The sequence below is a fragment of the Triturus cristatus genome, chromosome 6 (assembly GCF_964204655.1).
Source record: "Triturus cristatus chromosome 6, aTriCri1.1, whole genome shotgun sequence".
Classification (NCBI taxonomy): Eukaryota; Metazoa; Chordata; class Amphibia; order Caudata; family Salamandridae; genus Triturus; species Triturus cristatus.
Genome location: NC_140589.1, coordinates 214557396 through 214578549, shown reverse-complemented (window position 1 = coordinate 214578549; position 21154 = coordinate 214557396). Strand labels below are relative to the sequence as shown.

Sequence of the window (21154 nt, the reverse complement as noted above, 5' to 3'; positions counted from 1 at the left end):
ATAAGAAGATCACGCAATTCACCTCCCTGCGGGACTCATATTTGCTAGGTACTCTCCGATAATCCAAAGGTTTTGACCGCTGGGACCTAATTGGGCTCTCTAAGGTGGGTGACCTATGGAGAGGTGGCAAAGTGATGGAGTTCTCTGAGATGCAGCAGGAATATGATCATGCCGGATCGGAAATTTTCAGATACTACCAAGTTAGGCATGCCCTATGTTCCTGTCTCCCGGCTAGAGAGTCGCTTCCAGAAGCGACACCACTGGAGGACAGACTCCTAGATGGATACATGCTCAGTAAGTCAATTTCGCTCACCTATCATAAACTAATTAACCATGTTCCCGACCCCCTTGTCAAGCTTAGGGAAAAATGGACAGGGGACTTGTTAGAACTAGATGTGAAAGACTGGATGGAGGCTCTTGCCTCCCTTAGGGAGGTCGCAATCTCGTCGCGACTTAAACTTGTGCAGTTAAAAATTCTACATAGAACGTATTATTCAAGAATGGCCCTAGCTGAGATGGGATGGGGAAAGACTCGAGTTGTAAACGAAATTGTGGGCCAGACGGCACTTTCATTCATACGCTGTGGGAATGCACTAATATCCGCAAGTACTGGTCGAATGGGCTGGGATGTATGTCCTAGGTGTTGGGACAGGACCTGACCCTGGAGGCTAGATGATGCTTGCTCAATGTGTGGGGGCCCAGACCTGAATAATAAAGAGAAAATATGGGCAGCCCGGGGGTGTATGATAGCTAAGCGGAACATCGCTAGGATGTGGGGAGCAAGGAGAGACCCCCGGCCTAGCCTCATGGAAACAAGATATGGACCGGTGTATGTTTTGGAAAAGACTGTATATATCTCCAGGGGTTGTCCTAAAAAATGGTCACACATATGGGCTAAATAGAATGAATATCACAGGGATATCTGTGCTCCCCCTGTTTCCCTTACCCCCCCCTTCTCAATCAAGAAATGCATGCTGATCGTGGCGAACCCTAAATGTAAATGAAAGTAAATAATACCTGCACCTTCCATGACAATCAAATTGTATAAAGTTGTATAAACCAGAGCTAGCTGGGTCTGGTGGCACAGCGGACTAATGCATCCACTGCAGGGGCCTGTGTTCAACCTCTTGATCACAGGTTCAAATCCCAGTGGATCTGCTCAGCCTTTCATCCATCTGAGGTCAATACAATGAGTACCATTGAGTTGGGCAACAATAAACATCCGTTATTCAGTGCCAAGAGACCTCATCGGGGAGAACGTGCACTTTACAAATACACGTTATGTTAACAATAGAACATGCTATTCAGACCAAAGTACATGAAAGAGTATATCCAAGACACTAAATAATTCAAGAAGCACAAGAAAAGGCAGAACAAATAAATCTAATAGGCGATGTCAGGTATGGTCAGCGCTGACCACTCTAAAGGTGACTGGTACCTTCCCATTGTGACGATACCAAAAAAGAACGGATCAATCAGATTTTAGACTGGCTTGAAGAAAAGCAAAATCAAGTATCCACTTTTGATTAGTCCCCCATACTTTTAGTCGATGACCTCATTAAATGATTACGAAAAGCCCAATTCATAAGGGCACAAGATCTTACTAAGGAATAATTGCAGCTTCCCCAAAGACCAATAAATTGACATGAAAAAGCATTTGCCATGAAAAAGGGCTTTCCCGCTTTGCCTCCTTCGGTTTGGGCTACATTGTGCACTGGCCACCTTTCAGGTGCCAAAGGAGACTCCATTAATGAACATGATTCATATTCATCTGCATATTTAGATATCACAGTTATATTCAGTTCAGACGTAAAAGCATATCTGCAGCATCTTGCAAATGTGCCCTGGATTCTCCAAGAAAGAAGTAGAAGAGAAAATCCAAAGAAGAGTGCTCCGTATGTGAAACAAGTCCAACATCTCAGCTATGCTGCAGGAAATACTATGCGCTAGGTAAGAAATCTGATTACAAACTAATGCCTCAGGGACAGAATTGGGCATGGACCTGTCCCAGGAAGAAGAGACTGATGAATTTCACATTGACCTGTACAGTAGCCGCAATTTACTCACACAAAAGTGTGATTTTCCAGCAGATGGAAGGAGTGTTGAGATAATAGTTTTATTGGTTCACACTTCTTTTGAACATTCATATTTTTTATTCTAATAATTGTACCACTTGAAGACTTATTGATTGCTTGTATTTCCAGCTCCTCACTTAATGCAATTCGTGAAATTGAACCATGTTACCTGAGAACAGATCAACAGGATTTTTGGTGTGACTTTATACAGTATTCTTGTCTAGATATTCTCCCATTTGAAAATTTCCAACATTTGGTTTTATCTTATTTATTACTGTAACCTAATGATGACACTTAGCCCTGGTATTTTGCCTGGCCCACTCTCTCTTCAGAATGTTATGACCTTTCCATGATTCATTACCAACCCTGTGCTGGGAAAAGGAGTTTCCATCCACCATTCATGCTTCTGAAGTGTATGTTTTAATGATAATGTCTCCATAGACTAATCTGGAAAATTGGATGTATCATTTTCAAGGAGTGATTGAGTGTTACACCTACCCTTAGGTTGGTTTCTTCTTTACATCCCAAACATTGGGTCCAAACGTTGGGTCATAGTGGGATTTTCAGTGATAAATGATGTGTGCCACTGATTCTAGACCTCCTCTGCCGATGAGTGCAATAAAAATTGACCAATAACCAGGCAAGAATGATAATATTATGCGGGGTCTTGAACACCAGTCTCTATCCAGTCCGGTGGGACCAAGAAGTAATGGAGGAGGACTACACCTGGGGGGCTTCCCTATCCCACCTGCAAAAAGGATAAGTACGATCAACCTAAACGTGGCCTTGAGACCTCTGAATGGCTAGACCACTTCTGATAATACCCCAAGACCAACTCTCCGTGTGGGGAAGCGTGCCAATGCTATTGATTACATGATGGTTAATCTGAAGGCCTGAAAATGTGTAATTGATGCACGGGTCATAAAGAGAATATAGAGTGACCATGACCCACTCCATCTTGTGCTCGCTCTTGCAGACTCTCAATTAAAGAACTGACACCAGACAGAATGTGCATATGTGTGTACACTTAGCCTGAATAGAAACAGGAAAAACCTTTCCAGAGCCCCCATTAAATAGTAAACAGTAGACTTCTCAACCAACCTGCAGTGGAATGCACTTCATACAGAGCTGAGCATGGAGGCTAAGGATTCCAACCTAGTGACGAATCTTCAAAGCTACTGCTCAAAGCCGCCAATCAAGTACCACTAGAGCACAAAGAAAGCGGGGATATGACAGGGCAAGACTCCTATCTTGATTGGTATGGTAATGAATGCACTGAAAAGAAGAAAGAGCTCAGTGTAGCCCTCAGAAAAAGAAGCAACACCCTTGGGGCGTGGGTTTGAGGAATAGCTGCTGGAAACACGAATGCCCTACAAACTTCTTATCCTGCACAAAATGAAAAATCAGTGCACAAAGGCCTAGGAAGATCTGCAAGATGCAATCAATCTTAAAGATACAAAAATATTATGAGAAATTATAGGATGGGGCTTCACAGGAGCAGGCAAAAACATGGAGGCCAACATACATCCCTTAGGATGGGTATAGTACTTTGTCTCACTATACCAAGTGGCCATGGAGGATGAACTGGGAAGCGTAAAAATGGATCTGCAGGGTGCCATAGAGAATCAAGCCGCAGCTATATCTCTCCTGCATAATTAACATCATGAAGACAATGCATTTGGTAAAATGGAATTAGTCCATGCCACACAATCCTACTAATTGTCGGCCAGTCTCGTTGCTGTACGGTGGTAAGCTTCTGCTCTCCCGCCTGGAGACTTGGATGGAGGACAACCACATATTATCTCACCATCAAGCCGGCTTCCGCAAGGGCCAGAGCACAATTGATGAAGTCCTGCAAGTATGCATGATTTGTTGAAAGTGTGTGACTCTTCAAAATTCATCTCTATTTTTGGTTTTTATAGACCTAAAGACCACTTTTGATAGCGTGGACTGGACTACCCTTTGGCTCATCCTGGAGGAACAGGCTGTTCCCAAATATCTAATTAACCTTCATACCGGTAATACAGCGGCTGTCAAATATGGTGATAAAGGCGAGTGCACAACCATGTATGGCATATGTACCGGGGTTCGGCAGGGATGCCTGCTCGCACCAGCTATATTAAACTTCTATATTAACGGAATAAGGAGGTCTCTTAGCGATCTTGCCTTGGATGTACCTAAACTAGGGAATGACCAAATCCTGATGCAGTCATTCTAGCACGCACAGAACTGTCAATGCACAGGTTACTGGAAGGATTTGAACTTTTCTGTAAATCTAGGAAACTAACAATCAACATATGGAGAACAAAGTTCAGGATAATGAAATCAAAGGCAAAGTTAAAATCGACTTTCAGGATCTATGGAAATCCAATTGAACAGGTTAAAACCTTCGATTCCTTGGGTATCCGGATTGACGATAAGCTTCATTGGGCACCCAAGTAACTAAGCCCAAAGCAGTTCTCTGGCAACAGGCCAGAGCGATTCGGAGATTTGCAAGCAAGTGTAAAATTCATTTGAGAAAGCCTGCACTGACTGCGTATAACACCAAAGCAATAGCCACAAGCTGCTAAGGTGCTCAAATCTGGGGATACGTAAATGTACAGGCCTTGCAAAAAGTGGAAAACTCCTTCCTGAGATGATTGTTATACCTATGCCCAGGGACTCCAATGTTAATCCTCAAAGCCGAACTGGGAATGATTTCTGTGGCTGATTACACGGCTTTCCGCTCAGTAAGCGATTGGATACAAGCCTGGACCACCCACGTTCTTTCAGAGTACCACAAGAGCCTGAGGGACATCCTAAGATGCCTGAATTGCAAAAGTTTGCCCTGGTTCAGATACATAGAGTATATGTTAAAATCAATAGATTGTCCAGATCTATGGCTGTATCCAGAAAACATGACTAAAGCCACTTTAGGAAATTTTGGACTTTCATGTGGCAAAAGCACGGGGTTACAAAAAGTGCCTCATTATCTAATATCTGGACATGAAAGTTGAACCCCGTTGGGAGCCTTTCTCTGACTTTAATTCACCACGTGAGAAAAGGGCCCTATACACCAAATCCTGGTCCAAGGGTTACGGACGGAGAGCTGGTATGTGTGACTGTTCCCTGGGTGGCCAAGAAACTTTGAAGCATTTTATGCTACTCTGTGTTAAGTCATTAGTCCCCCTGAAGGCATTAACTCCGCCACCTGTTTTTTAAACACTGTACAAGGAGCTGTAAGGATGCCCTTTCACTTTGTTATAGAACTGACAATGCAGAGATCTATCGGGCTGTAGCATTATTTGCATTCACTGCTTGGAAGGTAACATGCGGCTACCATGTTGTAACATGTGGAAGTTACAACATACGGCTAGGAGAGTAACAACCTTAGCAAGAAGAGCTTGGGCTATTTGGAACATATGGATGTTATTGGTCGAAATTGCACTTGCACTTTATTACAGTGGGAGGGCTAGGGTGGTCATTTGAGTATATAAAGGTGCTAAGTGATAAGTGAGTTGTAGAGAAGCACTTATAATGGTCTTACAAGGCAGACCAGGGCAGTGTAGGTCTATCTCTGGCACTGATATATTTTTTTAAGGCTTTGCCCTGCACAGATGCACTTTAGCTTTTTTGCACAAGTGAGTGGTAGAGCAGCACTTATAGTGGTCTTAAAAGGGGGCCTAGGGCTGAATAGGTCTATCTCTGGTACAGATATATTTTTAATAGGCTTTGCCCTGCATGGAAGTACTTTCACCGTTTTGCACAGACGAAGCCTCTGAGGCGGTCTGATATTTTAAAGCCAATAGTCGTTCTAGACGGCAACTTTACATAGCACTTTACCTGCTCGTTGCATAGATATAAAATATCTTTCTTACCCAACTTTACACTCTGCACGGAAGCACATTAGCTGTTTTTGGACAGATATAGCTCTCAAGGCGCTGAATACTCTCAAGCCACCAGCCACCACCAAAGTTAAAAATAACTTATAGCACTCCTATTCACTCGTTGCAAAGCTACAATACTATTCCTCGTCTGTCCTCTTTTTCTTTCACACCTAGAAATCATTGTAGAATAGTTTTATCATCCCTTGATCTAACATATCTAAGATGTTGTGCCCCTCTACATAGTTAAACTACACCTTATTCGTGATATAGTGGTGGATGACAGATGCATCCATGTTATCAAGGGAACCCAGGCGGACTAAGTGCAAACTCACTGAGGTGCTTAACCTGTTCAGGCTGCATCTTGCATCCATGAAATCACAGAAGGAGGCATGCTAGCACAAGGGAGCATGTTGATGGGAATGTTTATAATGTCTCATTACTTGTGGTATGTATTGTTATGATGAAGTTTATACATTTGGGTATCCTGCAATGTACACATTTCTATGCTTTATTATTGTATGGCTTTATCGTAAAGGTGCATCAATAAGCTTGACTTGCATTGACCAATTCATCGTTATTTGTTTGAGGAACCCTAGAGAAGTGGTGGAAGTGGAAAATAAGAGACGTATGGATGAATCTTGTATTTTGTGCCACGTTCCTGTAAAATCTTAAGTGTGCCTGGAGTCTCTAAGTCAATAACCAGAGTTGTGTGTAGATTTAGATTCCGTATATAGGTTTCCCGATTTATGCCCTTTTTTAGTTACAATTCACATTACCCTTATTTAGGCATAGAAAACCCAGCCCTTATTTAGGCATTGTCCATGCTAACCAAATACAGGCATGGTCTCCTACATCCGTCCATCCATGTCACAACGAGTTCTTGGAAAGCCAGACTCTTAAGCCCTTAGGAATTTCCCTTGCTTGGATATTGATTTCTCCAAGAACTCATTTATTATGCATGAACATCTATTCCTTAGGGGTTCATTCATGACGTTCAGATGCCCGACTTTTATGTCAATACAGGCATTCCTAAACACCTTCAAGGTATAAATATACCTGCACTTGCCCTGGCAAACCACGGTTCCGGTACGGTCCAGCTCAACTGCCACGGCAAAGTTCGGAAGAAAATCGAGTTCCAGCCTGACGCACTGACCAGACGCTGTCATTCTCCTCGCAGAGAATCCAGCTCCAGTGTTTCTGACTCCCCTTGCGCGGTGTTAGATATTGAGTCCCGGAAAAAGATTCCAACCTCGCACATTCTAAGGTATGGAGCAGACTAGAACTTGGAGAAACATTTGTCAACTCTTGGCAAAACTAAAACTATAGCTATAGCTAGCTATACTTTAGAAAGCAGCACCTACTTCTTACCTTGTTCTACACTTAGGTTAGGTACACTGGGGTAGAACTATTTAGAAGCATCAGATGAGTATCCACATTTTAGCCTGTGTTTTTTATGTATGTATTTTAATTAACATAAGTCATAGCTACAAACCATGCTATTGCAGTATTATTTTCTCTTACTGCTAACTCTGCACGCATTGTACTTCGCAGCCTGTCTTACGATTGTAGCAGTTCATATCTCTTGCATGAGAAATAAGACTGTTCAATAAACCCTTTTTGTTGAAACGCCCATCTCTCTATTTCTGTGCAACTCTGTAGAAACGAAGCATGCACGATTGACTGAGTGAAACTGTTATCTATTGTTTCCACGGTTCTGAGATTGTTCTGACTCTAAGGGAAACAAAGTTGTCATGTTTATGCGGTTGTCAGAAACGAATCCCTTCTTGTATATTCGAGAAGTTTCTAGTGACCTCTGAGTTAGCTGGCACACACAAGTAATTAAGTTTAATGTACTCGATAGCGACATACTGACCTTAGTCCTATGTCAAAACTATAGTGTATATTATTCCAATGCGCAGAGCCTATCAGGGATATAGGAACTACACTACACCAGTGTATTCATGCCGATGTAATAGACTGATGGTCCTTCTTGCCTCCTCACTGAGAAGGTGTGCGGAACCTCCTTCCAGATGGACTTCATGGATAGGGATTGGGCACTTGAATTTCGAATAGAAAAAAACATGAAATGGCGTAAGACATACCATCGTCGACCAATACTTTTAAGTCTCAGGTTAAGGATGTTATGTTCATCTCAGTAAAGTAAAACATATTCGTTTGGATTGTTAAATTTTACTTAAGATAGACAGACAGACAGGCACATATGCAGACAGACAGGCATACATACATACATACATACATACATACATACATACATACCTGGCAGACATTTCAACTTCATACTGCATTCAAGGTATTTCGCTGGGTACTTTTTTAACGATACAGTGATCAATTCCTCTTACTGTTCCTGCAGTCTTTAGTGCTTGACAACAGATCAAATAAGACAATTTCAAATACCATTGCAAATTGATGCATTTATTCAAAATCTGCGAGGAAAAAAATCAGTGCATAGAAAATATTTATCGACAAATGTGGTATCCCTTTAAGAAGGTGCACTTCTGTAGTATGAAGGTATTGTTTCCAGGTCCACTGTGAGTTAGTTACATTTTGTTCCTTTCTAGAATGTGTTCAGCCTTCAGTCTTTATCAGAGAAGTTAAATCTGCCAAAGAACAAAGAAGAGGTTAATATCCACAAGTTAGGTTATTACCACAGTTCTGTCTTCTCAATGGTATTAACAGTACATACATTTAGATTTGGTTATGATGTATTTCTAAGTTTTCCTAAAACAGAACTCAAACTCTAAGCATAAAAATACTCAAGATTGGTCTGCATTCCTAAATTCATAAAAACATATTGTGGATTTTCTTTGATAGCGCTGAGAAAATCTAAATTTCATTAAAGACAGGGCAAAAGATTTCATTTCAATCACATCAAAAAAATAAAAAAGCAGATTAAAAGCCTAGTTGACATATTAACGGTATTTAAAAAAATAGAAAGATGAGGATAACCAAATCCATGAAATATTCTTCCTAACCTTTGGAGTATTAAATTAGATAAATACAAATACACTTGTTTCTTGTGAAGTTTACCTGACATGTCTCAATTCCTCTGGAAGTTGGGAGTATTAAAGAGGTCCCAAAAAACTGATTTGTGTGTGTGCTATTGAAATTTGTCTCCAGCAAAAGCTTGGTGGCATTGACTTCGTTGTGCAACATCTTATAGATTGAATTATCACTATTATGAAACATTTTCTTGGTGCTAAATAATGGGTTTTTCCATCCACAAATACAAATGCCTACAACAGAAAACTGTTTACGCGTTGCCACCCTTCAGTAACATAACCCAAGAAGACAGGACCGCCTATAGGATGTGGTGATGGTCTTCTGAGTCTTCCATATGTTATAAATATTCATAGACCATTGGTGGAAGAGGAGCCCCTTATTGGTTGCCCCCCTTGCGCTTAGTTGAATGTAGGGAGCCACCGCTACACCCTTGCCACCCTTGTGTAACAAAACTCATCATCTGAAAAGAAAAAGTGTCTGAAATTTTAGACTTGCTTTCAATGAAAGTACAGCCTCTCAGCAATCTGTTAAATTTGGTTACATGTTCTGGCCACAAAGAATAAGGGTCAAACATATAAACTACACCAGTTGGGCAGTTATGTTTGCACTTATCATCCGTGCAAATGTTAGTTAAACCTTTCCTGGCAACTGTGCAAAAATCATCAGAACCATTGCTGGGACATCCACTCATCAAAGGCCCTAAATCAGGGATTCAGGAGCCTGACATGGGTGACACTTGGAGATGCATATTGGAGTCAGCTGAATAGTAATGCTCGGAGGGGAACAGCCCACCCAGTGCAACATTCAGAACCTCTGCAAACTGGCAAAAGAAGTAGGGATTGAGAAGGAAACCTTGTGGCACACTTAGAAGCAAGGGGCAGAGTGAAAAGTCACCTCAAACCTAACCTGATGTGGTGTGAACAGGTTTTTAAAATGAGCGATGTGCCATCAAAGCAGTGCTTAATTTGAGCCAGTGGTTTCCGGTGCTCAGCACCAACACCAGTGCTTTTCATGAGCAGCAGTTAAGGACACATTTATTTATGATAGGCACGGGGAGATCAAGGGATTTGCCCCGAATCACAGGATGTTGAGCCGACTCCACAACTAAAACCTGGCTCCCCAGCTCTGAAGTCGGCAGCTCTGGTCATTAGGCCACATCCTCTCCCCACTTTCATGGTTAGTAGTTGGTTCTGTTTTAGGCGGCGCTGGTGCAAGCTGCCTCCTGACGATAGACCCGGCACTTAATTATTTCCAAATTAACCACTGCATCAAATGCAACAACCACATGCATGTAAAATCTATGTACAGATGACACAGCACTTTTAAGGTGATGCTCATCTATTTACAACTTGAAACCTCCCAATCTGTTAGGATTGGTTGGGAACTAGATCTAAGCCAGAAAAGCATCCCCATACATAAAGCCTAACACGACATCAGTGACTGGCACCCATCGTCAAATATGTTTATGCAGTCAAGAAACTGATTGGAAGCAGCAAACAGGCCCCGCCTCCTAAGTAATGCATTGAGTACCTGTGAAGATGCTGTTCAGGTAGTGGAGCATGGCCGCGAGCCATAATGGTATTAGCCCACTCCATGAAGCATTCTTTTTAGCTGTATAACTACAGATTATTCTTTAACTGTCCCTACCTAAAAATGAAGTATTGTTACAGGGCAGCAATTATTTCTCATTTATTTATAACCCCATTTGTAGGACACATGCCATCATACTGTCGCTCCAACAGTTCAGGAAGGACCTCTAGACAAGGATGTTCAAACAACAGGGGCATGCAGCGGAATACCACAGCAGGACCCCACAGCGCCTTGAGACCCTCACGGGTAAATCAGCTGAGCTATACAAATCCTGATTGATTGAATGCAGCAGCTCACTCATCAGAAACACGTAATGCAATAATTAAACATTAAATAACAAGGCACATCACTTCGTATCCTAATTTCATGTCTATGACAACTCTGCGACGCAACACTCCACATCAAGGAGATGAGGTACAATTCTCAGTGGGACTGACCCGTCCCTGTATCTGGCCCTCACTCCATCACGGTTGGCCTGAGTGAACTTGTGACTTTGTCCCAGTCTGGTGCGACCTGAAAACAAGAGTTGGCGCTTTGTACTTTTTCGTTGGAACCTGGCTAAGTCCATTGAGTTTTCAGGATTGGCTTGAGGGAGCAGAGCAGGTCTTCGGGCCATTGGGATACCTCCAGGGAGCGAAACACTCAATTATGCTGGCTCTGGCAGGGAATTGAGCATTGATGGAGCAGAGGTTCTTCCTGTGTAGCTATGGTAGGCAAGGGTCAGCAGGAAACCTGACAGTACCTCGTGCCTTGAGCAGTTCCTCAAAATTGATTGGCGAGAGCTGCTTGAAGGAGGTTAAAATCAGTAGTTGGGCCACGCGCACCCTTTGAGTGGATGTAGCTAGATTTGGGAGATTGCTGAATGACTTGCACCTCAGGTAGTGCTCCAGTTTTTTGGCTTAGAAAGTGTAGTTATCAGCTGGACACATGACAGGGGTTTGTGCACTTGGGACCCTGCATCAATTTAAGGTCAATGCCATTGCCCCCAGTGGGGAATGGGATGCATCTTGCACTGTCCACGACTGTCCTATAATAGGTGCACACCTTCAGACTTGCAACAGGAGTATTGGGATTTTTTACTTTCTTAGCAGTTTTGATATGCTGCTGATGGAAGCGGAGCAGTCTCTGGGGTCATTTTTGTTTTATATTTTTATTGCTGTGCTCTGGTTTTTGTCTTCAGCGTCTTTACGTCTTGGTGGAGCCAGGCCATCTTCAGTCAGTGTTGCGATGTGAGAACATCTTGAGAGATGCCAGCTTATTTAAGGATTTGGAAATCCACGTGTAGAATGGTTGCACTTCTGTTATGGGTTTGAAAGGTAGAGCATTGATCAGCTGTGACTAGAAAGGGACGAGATTCTATTGACTCCATAGCCAGCGTTGGCTCATGTCAGTCATTGGCATTTTAGTAAGAAGACTGGTGTATGTCTAAGTACATAGCACCAAAATATAATTGATGGAAACTGAGGGCTTTTAGGTTCAATTGAATGGGTCATGTTTGTGGGAGTGTCGGCTTGTTAAATGAATGTTCAAATCTCCCACAGTCGAGAGTTTGTGGTAGTTGAAGGTGGTGGCACTAATAGAGTAAAAAGAAGCCATCAGCAAGCTTTTGGTTGTTTCGTGGAGATCTACAGAGCAGGAAGATCAGCACAAGTAATCTGATGATAGTGAGCACTAGGTGAGTAGAAATTATTATTTTCCACGGAATTGGAGGCTGGTTAGTAAGATATTCTTGAAAAACAACTGCTACTCCACTTATGGTCTTGTTGGGATTGTTTCTTATGAAGGTGAGGTAGTCTGGAGGAAAGGCCATGTGAAGCAGTGATGAATGGAAGTGCAGGAAAGTGCTGGAGACCAGGTCATGGATACTTGGGGGCATATTTACAAGATATTGGCATAGGGCAGCGTTGCAAATCATTTTGCTGTGCTGCCCTATGCCAATTCGAAAGGACAGGAGTGCAAAATATTTACAAGAAATGGTGCATTCCTGTCCTTATAGCAACGCGCCGGTGCACATTTTGCAGCCGTGCGCCAAAGCAAGCATGCTTGCACCATGGTGTCTCCTCTTTGTATGTGTGCTGCAGCATGCAGCACATGGGTAAAGAGGAAAAAATGAAGAGATGTAAACATTTCTCCTTGTTATGTTATTTTAATTTATTCAGCGCACAGCTACTCGGAAGTGTCCCGGCGCTATAGACCGCTGGGGAACCCGTCCTGGCTATCCCTGTGAGATGGTCCCTTTCTGGGTATCTCCAAGGTGAAACCAGGCATCCCCAGAATCTGTGGGGGGCCGTTGTAGAGATGAGGCAAGCTTAATGCCCAGAGTTGCCGAGTGTGTTCCTGGTTTAGAGTAGGTACCGAGGCGAGAATTATCGAGTCCGTTTTAACCCTGGTCCACGACCCTGCCGCGTCAGGAATTGAACCCTGGTCCCTGGCCGATTCTCTGCTTACGGGTCTGCCGCCTCCAACCAGTGAGCCATGCCTGTTCTATTGAGGCGCATGTTTTTGGCACTCCCCATGGTTACCTGATGTTGTAAATCTGGGGCATGGCAGTTCGGGCTGGACTGCTCCCATAGGGAGTAGGGTCAAGACTGATTTGCATATGGCTGGGTTCAAACTGTGATGGCATGGGGAGCAAACAAACGATGGATTTAGGCCCAGATCTCTGTACTGGGGTGAATGTATGACATTGTTCTGCATTGTGTCCGTCAATTGTTCTTTTAGCATTTGTCACCCTGAGTGGGACCGGTATGCCCAAATGTGGGTCCCGTACTCTTCATGCCACTGGAGTCAAGCTAGCCTGTCTGATGAGGGGTGAAACCCTGAAACCGGTCCTAGGATGCTTGTTTCCAGTACAGGGAGACCTGGCCTGGCAGTTCGGGCTGGACTGCTCCCATAGAGAGCAGGGTCAAGACTGATTTGCATATGTCTGGGTTCAAACTGGAATGGCATGGGGAGCAAAAAAGACAATAGATTTAGGCCCAGACATCTGTACTGGGGTGAATGTACAACATTGTTCTGCATTCTGTCCATCAATTGTTCTTTTCGCGTAAACCTAGGGCACCATCAAATTCCATGGGTGTTGAGCGGGAACACCCACAGCAACAACCATGGAATGCCTTTTTCATGCAGAGTAAGTCAAGAAAGTGACTTGCACTGCCTTCCCTTACTCCATATCTACAAGACCAAGAAAAGCCATGCAGGGTGGCTTTATGTGGCCTTTTAGATATGGCTAAGCCCTGTGCACCACTGCAATGTCATAAAAAGCCACGTTTCAGTGGTGCACAGGGCTTGTAATACGCCCCTAAGTTTTTCCTGTTCACTGACCTTGAATAAATGAAGATGCATAGTGGTGGGAGGCAGAGATGGATGCAGACCAAAGGATGCTACTAATACCAGGGAGTGAATGAAGAGTATGGAGAAGGGAAATCAGAGGTTTATGATGTTCACTGAGGACAAGATATAACCTACAGGATAGTGCAGCTTCCAAAAAACCAAAGCTAAAATTAATATGCTATGTGGTCCTCCTGGCGGAGATTTATCCCACTAAGAATTATACCTTCCAAAATCACTTTGTGCTAAAGAACTTATGGGGGTCTAACCAGAATCAACAAGGTGCAACTCAATGGCATGCACAGTTTCCAAAAACTACCAAGTGTAATATATATCTCAGAATCAGAGATGTTGCAAACTGGAAGGCATAGCTAACAAAATCACAAGTTGAATTGAGAGTGTATGGAATCCTCCTATCAGTGGCGGCCAGCACAGGTAAGAGCGGTAGGCGGGGCGGGGCAGGGTGGGGAAGAAGTCGACAGACAGCGGGTTAGTTAAAATTAAATAAATAAATAAAACCACTTACCTTGCGCTCTCCACATCGCCGACGATGTACCTGTCCTGTCCGCCACTGCCTCCTATAGAGGGCAGGTGCAAATGGATTTGGTTCCTCCAAAGACGCCAAGTACAGTACGTTTATAGGGTCTACCCAAGGTTGCAACATACTGCAAGGTTTACTTTTAAAAACCAAGGAGTGTAAGAGAGATATCTTGGGTCCACCCAGACGTGGCATGGGGGTCAGCCGACTGACTATTAAGTTATGCCAAAGTCCATGGGTTCACTCAGGATTGGGAGGAGTGCAGCATACTGGTAAGTGTAGCTTTCATAAACCAGGAGCTATTGTCTACCGAAGAGCGAAGTGCGTGCAACTCACTGGAAGTTACGGCTTCCAGAAATGAATAGGTGTAACAGAAATCTATGGGGTCCACCTAGCAGCAACACAGAGGTATAACCCACTAGAAGGCACAGTTTACAAAACCGCCAGTTGTCAAGGACTGGATGCTTGGACGATCTGCTGAGTACTCAAGATTGCCTGACTGAAGAAAGGGTGACTCCTTCCAGTGGACACAGTGCCAACCTGTAATCATACAAAAACTTATAAACACCTGCACAACCACCAAGCAAAATGCCATTCACAGAAAGGAAAGAGAGACAAAAGAGTCATTTTTATTGTTTTCTGAAGGGGCCAACAGAATGTAACTTTTTTGCACAAGGTAGCAGGACGAAGGGCTGGTCTAGAATTATTCTGCTGGAGATTTCCTGTTTGAGGGTGTCACTATAATATTGTTTCTTCCTTCCTTGTGTTTCTTCTAGGTTTATGGGCTGGATTAAAGATGCAGAGTTTAAGAAGCATGTTTAAAGACTTATTTAAGTAATTTATACACTGCAGAAAATCTGGGAATATTAAAATCATATTAGACCTTTTGGCAGTACTTCTTCTTTCACTGATTGGTGAAATGGCTGGCTCATAAATCTTGGCCAATCATTACTATCACATGTACCCACTGAATGGGTAAAACCCTTTGATACATCAGACCTCTTGACTAACAAGTCAGAATTGATAGCACATCACCTTCGAAACACCCATGCTTTAAACATTCAATGCAAAGTGTAGGGTCAGGTACCTGTTAAAAGAGATCTATCACTAGGCCCATGGGATAGGGGAGAAAACATGACACAAGATTTTCCACATACCAACACAATTTCTAGCTGCATCGTGTCCCATTGTTATGTGTGATACATTCACATTCACATGATTAACCCTAAGTTCCACCCACATTTCAATTTGGCAGGCGGGCTGCATTCCTGGCGTAAGAATATTCCCTTGCGACAGAGAATTGTTACAGTCAAGAATTAAATCGGCCCCTAAGTCTGAATGAAAAACATTTAGCCAAGTCAAACCTGGTTTCTGTATCTGACTCGTGCTCCATCATAGTCAGCCTTCGCTCCCACCTAGGTACCGGTTAATCTCAAGCAGATGGCCATAGCTGGCACTTAAAACGTTTCGGCGCTATTTTGAATCTCAAATATCTGGTTCACATTATTGGATTTGTGTCATTTTGGTGTAATTTTATTTAATGAAATATATTCTATATTTATAAATTATTTGGATTTGTTTTGTGTTTTTGACTTTATTACTGTTTGAAGTGCTGCATAAATACTTTACACATTGCCTCTAAGTTAAGCCTGTCTGCTCTGTGCCATCTGAGCTCAGGGTAATTTAGTGACTTTTAGAATTTACTCCAAAATGGATTGGTGTAAATACTTGAGGTGAGAGCCTGCCCCCCTCAACGAATACCCCAAATTCTTACACATATTACTCCTTAGCAGTGATAGGCCTAAAAATTGACCACCATACCTCATGATCATCATATTCAACATGGACCAGCATGTTTCTATACCCCCGGGCTGTGGCTCGGCACGCTGCAGAGAGGGGCTATTCACTCAGATGCCTCTGTCAAATTGTGCCCCATTTGCTTTGCTCCTATCTAATTTGATTTCCCACAGGAAAAAAAAGCAATCTTGCCATCTTGTCAGCCCTAATAAAAATAAATGATTTCTCAACCCTTGCAAATAAAATTATCTGCAAAGCTATGATTTAAGGCCTTTATTGTACAAATGGCCTTGGAGTCTGACACTCTGACCACGTTTTTGGGAGGGTCTTGATGAAGAGTAGCCTTAACCTTATCCAAAGTTGTTTGGAGATCAACCACTGCATACTACATGGGGGAAGAACGAAGCATTGCTGGTGCGGTGGCGTAAAAATGATGGGGTCCCCTGTAGAACCGGAACGTGTCTGTAAGTTTTGGGGGCCCCGTGAAGGGTCAGGTACCACCTGCACTGCAGGGGCCTGCGTTACGCCCCTGTGTTGATGCAGTGGAAGCCCTGGGAGGTTTATGCAACCTACAGACCATATGTAGAGTGAGAAATGAACAAATAATCATTTCAGGAGCGCACCCTTTTTGTCTTTTTTTAACATACCACCAGACAGGATTCCCAAAGTGGGAGTTGCCTCACAGGAGCAATCGCTTCCTTTGAGGTGTTAGTTACTTTTGTATGGTTTGCGACCACACATGCGGTTGCTAACCATTGATGCAAACCATTGTGAATTAAATTAGACGGGGACTACCCTCTCCTGATTGGGATTCAAAATAAGTTGCCAAAGACTTTTTGCGATTCAAAAAGACTTATTTGAATCTCAAAAGGGTTTTGTATATTATTAAATAAACCTTCTGTGGTCACAAACCCTATGATTGTGCGAATCACGGGGTTTGCAACGTCAAGAAGGCCATCTTTTATTTTATTTTAACTCGTAAACACCAGAACACTTAACTGTGTTGAATTGTATCTGCATACAATATTATCATACCTTCAAATTCAGCAAAAAGGAAGAAGTCATCATTTTTCATAAAATTCTTTCTTTGGATTTCTTTGTGTGACATAAATGTGACCCATCCTATGTCTGGGCCTCTGAAGCAGTTGCAGGATGAATCGAAGGTTCCTGTTATTGATGGCTTGTCCCAAAATAATGTATCATTTTTTCCTGTTTATTGAAAAATAAGAACATAGATTTATTAGGAACATTCATTTATTATCTAGATATAAACAGAAAAACGTGACCAACATTTACAACTGCATAATTAAAATATAAAGATAAGGCCTGTAAATGTTTAAACACCAACCACGAGCAGCTTCAAGAGTGGAGAGGCAGACCACATACCAGGTACCTTCGGATCCCAATTTGCCACTTTTAATAAGAGGGAAAAATACATTTAATGGCGCGAGGTCTCAATAAATTGCAGATTAAGACCAACAAAAGCTGCCTCAATCAAGAACGTGAACACTGTCACATAAAACAGGGAACTATGGGCCATATTCACAAGGATCTATCAACGAGTTAACAGCACCTTATCGCAGCCAAAGTTGCGATAAACCTATTGCCCCAATAACAAGCTGGTGTTAACAGCCCACATCACCAGTGTACCAGCGATAGCAGCCGCAAAAAACATTGCCACAGATGACCCCCACAACTATCGCTAATGAGATGCAGAGTAGGTGTTCCCGTGCGAAAAGCCGCGACAACACCACACTTCAACATTCTCAACGACCAGCCAGATCGGCGATAAGAACACAAAACAGGCGATAAGGCGCGTTAGCATCCGGAAAATAACACCTGCTCAGACCTGGTGCAAAGTCTGACAACAGCCTGCACCACATAAGGGAGCCCAGCCCACAGCCACATCGGAAGGGCAACAGATGCCAGGGAGCCACTGGTCATGCGGCCCGGACACCCAAGAGGGCCACAACACCCACCGCCACCACCCCAGGACCCCAACACCCACCCGGAACCCCCCCCCCCCCCGGACCACAACAGAGGCAGCACAAAGACAGTGGAACCCCAGGAAACGCACCAGCCTCACAGACCCAACACCTGGCAATGTCATTGCCCACTACAGGCTCAAAAGGACAACCATCTTACGCATCCTGACCATTATCGCCCAACAGGCCGATGGCACCAACACAGCGGACAACCACCATCCCACCCCACACAAAGCTGCTGGCTGTGCTGCACCTGTTGTCCCCAGGTACCCCCAACCAACACCCGCCAGAGTCAGAGGAGTCTTACAGCCAGCCACATCCAAGTCCCTCACACCTGTCCTGGACATCACCATCAGCCTGGTACCCCAGTCCCTATACGTTCAATACAATGCGCAGGATCCACTTGAGACCAAGAAAGGACCATACGCCATAACTGGATGCACGCACGTGTTGGGGGCAATCCACTGCACACATGTCCTACCTGTGCCCCCTGGTGACACAGCACACAATCAGCGCAACAGAATGCACACCTCTCACATCAATGTGCAGGCAACATCCAAACACCGTGGAACCTCCACCAATGTTGCCTCCAAATACCCAGCCAGTGTGCATGATACTTCCGTCCTCCGACAATCGATCAGCAACCAGCGTTCCCAGGATGGCACCAAGGGAAACGCACAGCCCCTTGGCAAGTTCCAAATGAACACCCCACTCACCTCAACTGCACAACCATGCAACTCACAACTCTGGCAATGCACACGTCACCAAATCACAACCAACATGCAAAACAACATGCCCACACACCAAACATGACAGAACAATTTACAATCGTAACCTGGGCAAGCCGTGAACATGAACCATCAACAGCATGGCACCCCAGCCACACAATAGCCAAATGTGGGGTGAGGTGGCATTCAGGCATGTGTGAAGGATGCAGGAGAACCATGATTGGGAATGTACACAATGCCAAGAGTGGCAGAGATGTGCTGGACAGACCGCAGTATGCAGAACACATCCATATCCCTGGCGACATACACCTCTGGTGTATGGAGTGTAGTGGACAGTGGACGCAACCATGTCACCCCAGCCAGTGGGGGAGTTTGAGGAAATTTGGCTGTTACGTTCTCCCCATAAGCGTGAGCGGAGTGGGATGGCCCAGCGTACGCCAGGCCAGCGTAGGGTTGTGAATAAAAAGCACATAGCCCTGGGCGTGGTCCTCTTCCGGAAAGCCCAACGTCTCTGCCAGAGCGGCGCCTCTCACCACGCCACGAGGCCGACGTCGTCCTTGTGAGCGGAGTTGCCTGCGATCCTGTGTGCCTGCCGTACCCCGGCCTGCTGGACCCCAAACCCCTCATGCCCGCCCCTGCGCAGCCAGGTCACGCTGATCACCTTCGGACACCGGCGTGTGTCGAGGAGGGCCCACCACGTGCCTGCGCAAGCTCCAAGCCCAAGGCCCGCAACCATGGCAGCTTCCTCAGACCATCACGGCCTCCACAACACAGGCCCGCTTAGTCCTTTCTCATTGACGTACTCTACTGCCGCCTTCGGCCTACACCACGGTCAAGTAGGTCACACATTTGGAACTGAGTCTTGATTACACGATGGCAGAGTACATATGTTCATTGTAGAATTTATATCAGTGTACTCCCTTCAATGTGGTGCAACCAACTCTGTGTATGGCATTCTTATGACACATGTCTGTTGTCCCCTGCTGGCTACTGCCTTCGGCCGACACTACAGACAAGTAGGTCACCCATTTGGAACTGAGTCTTGATCATACATTGTCCGTGTACGCACATGAAGGAAGATTCTACTTCACTGTACTCCCTTCGGTAAGGTGGCAGCAACCATGTGTATAGCATCCCAACGACAGATGGCTGTGGGCCCCTACTGACTGCTGCCCCCGGCCTACACTGTGGTCGAATAGGTCACACACACTTTTGAATTCAGCCTTGATTTATTTATGGCAGACTTGATGTCATTGTACAGGCCTCATCGCAGACTGCATCCCCTTTCAGCCCCGGTGCCACTATGTCTATTCCCCGAGACCCATGGACACTTTCTGGTTGGACTTTGGTGGCGACTGAGTCCATGGATTTGGGGTTGTCGTCGCCATCATGTTGGTGATACTGACCTTGTGACAAATACGAGGCTGTGGCATTCCACCCCTCCATTTGCTGCTTCCGGACAGCTTCCACCCTCTGTATCATGCCCTGGAGGACACCATCCACTGTCCCCTGCAACCCTCTGCAACATATACCTCGGACATTGATGAGGACCCGCTCTGGTCGCATGGCCCATCTGACTGCACCGCAAATCACCGTCCCGTGGCTGGGTGCCTGTTCCGGCTGCAGTGCATCCGGGGCCATTAACTCTGTGCTGGTCATGTCCGGGACCCCTTCTTCTGAGATATTGGAGGGCCTCTGAAGCGATGGCCTTGGGGTCATCAACGCCATGTGTCTGTGGCCCTGCGCTGTCCGCAACCTCTGGCCTCAACTGCGGCCCGCCAGGACTCACACACTAAATCAAGTCCTGACCACCCTGGACGTCGCATCACTGCAGGAGGCAAACGCTACCACCGCCAGGACCGACTCCAACCACAAAATGCCTGTGTCAAAATGGTTGTACTGGCAGACTAACGGAGTTGCCTCCACATGTCGTGGATGCCATCTTCTGCCTGATCCCCTGCTCAGCACTCCAGGTCCCACTGACTCAGTGCACCACAAATCATCGTCCATCACTGTCTTGGTTATGTACTGTGATGGGTTCACGCAGCAATGTCACCTCAGGTGGTCTGGGAGACCTGTGACATCGATGAGTAAGTAAGTAATTTATTGTATAAGTTATTTAAAACCTTTACAAAAAGGAATCGCACAAGGTGAAAGTTCATAAAAATAAACTACAGTTTCATCATTTATGCACACAACAATAAAAGAGCTATGGGACAGTTTG

General features: G+C 44.6%; 1 protein-coding gene across 1 annotated transcript in view; it reads right to left on the bottom strand.

Moving 5' to 3' along the window:
• Window positions 1-8358: 8358 nt before the first annotated feature.
• Window positions 8359-21154, bottom strand: part of LOC146816658 (meprin A subunit alpha-like) — a 120985-nt gene continuing 108189 nt past the window's right edge. Inside the window, exons 12-13 of the mRNA XM_085610562.1 lie at window positions 17253-17426; window positions 8359-8559 (exon numbers count right to left, since the gene is read on the bottom strand). Of these exons, the coding sequence (XP_085466688.1) occupies window positions 8528-8559; window positions 17253-17426 (206 nt within the window). The 3' untranslated portion in view covers window positions 8359-8527. The remainder of the gene's footprint in view (window positions 8560-17252; window positions 17427-21154) is intronic.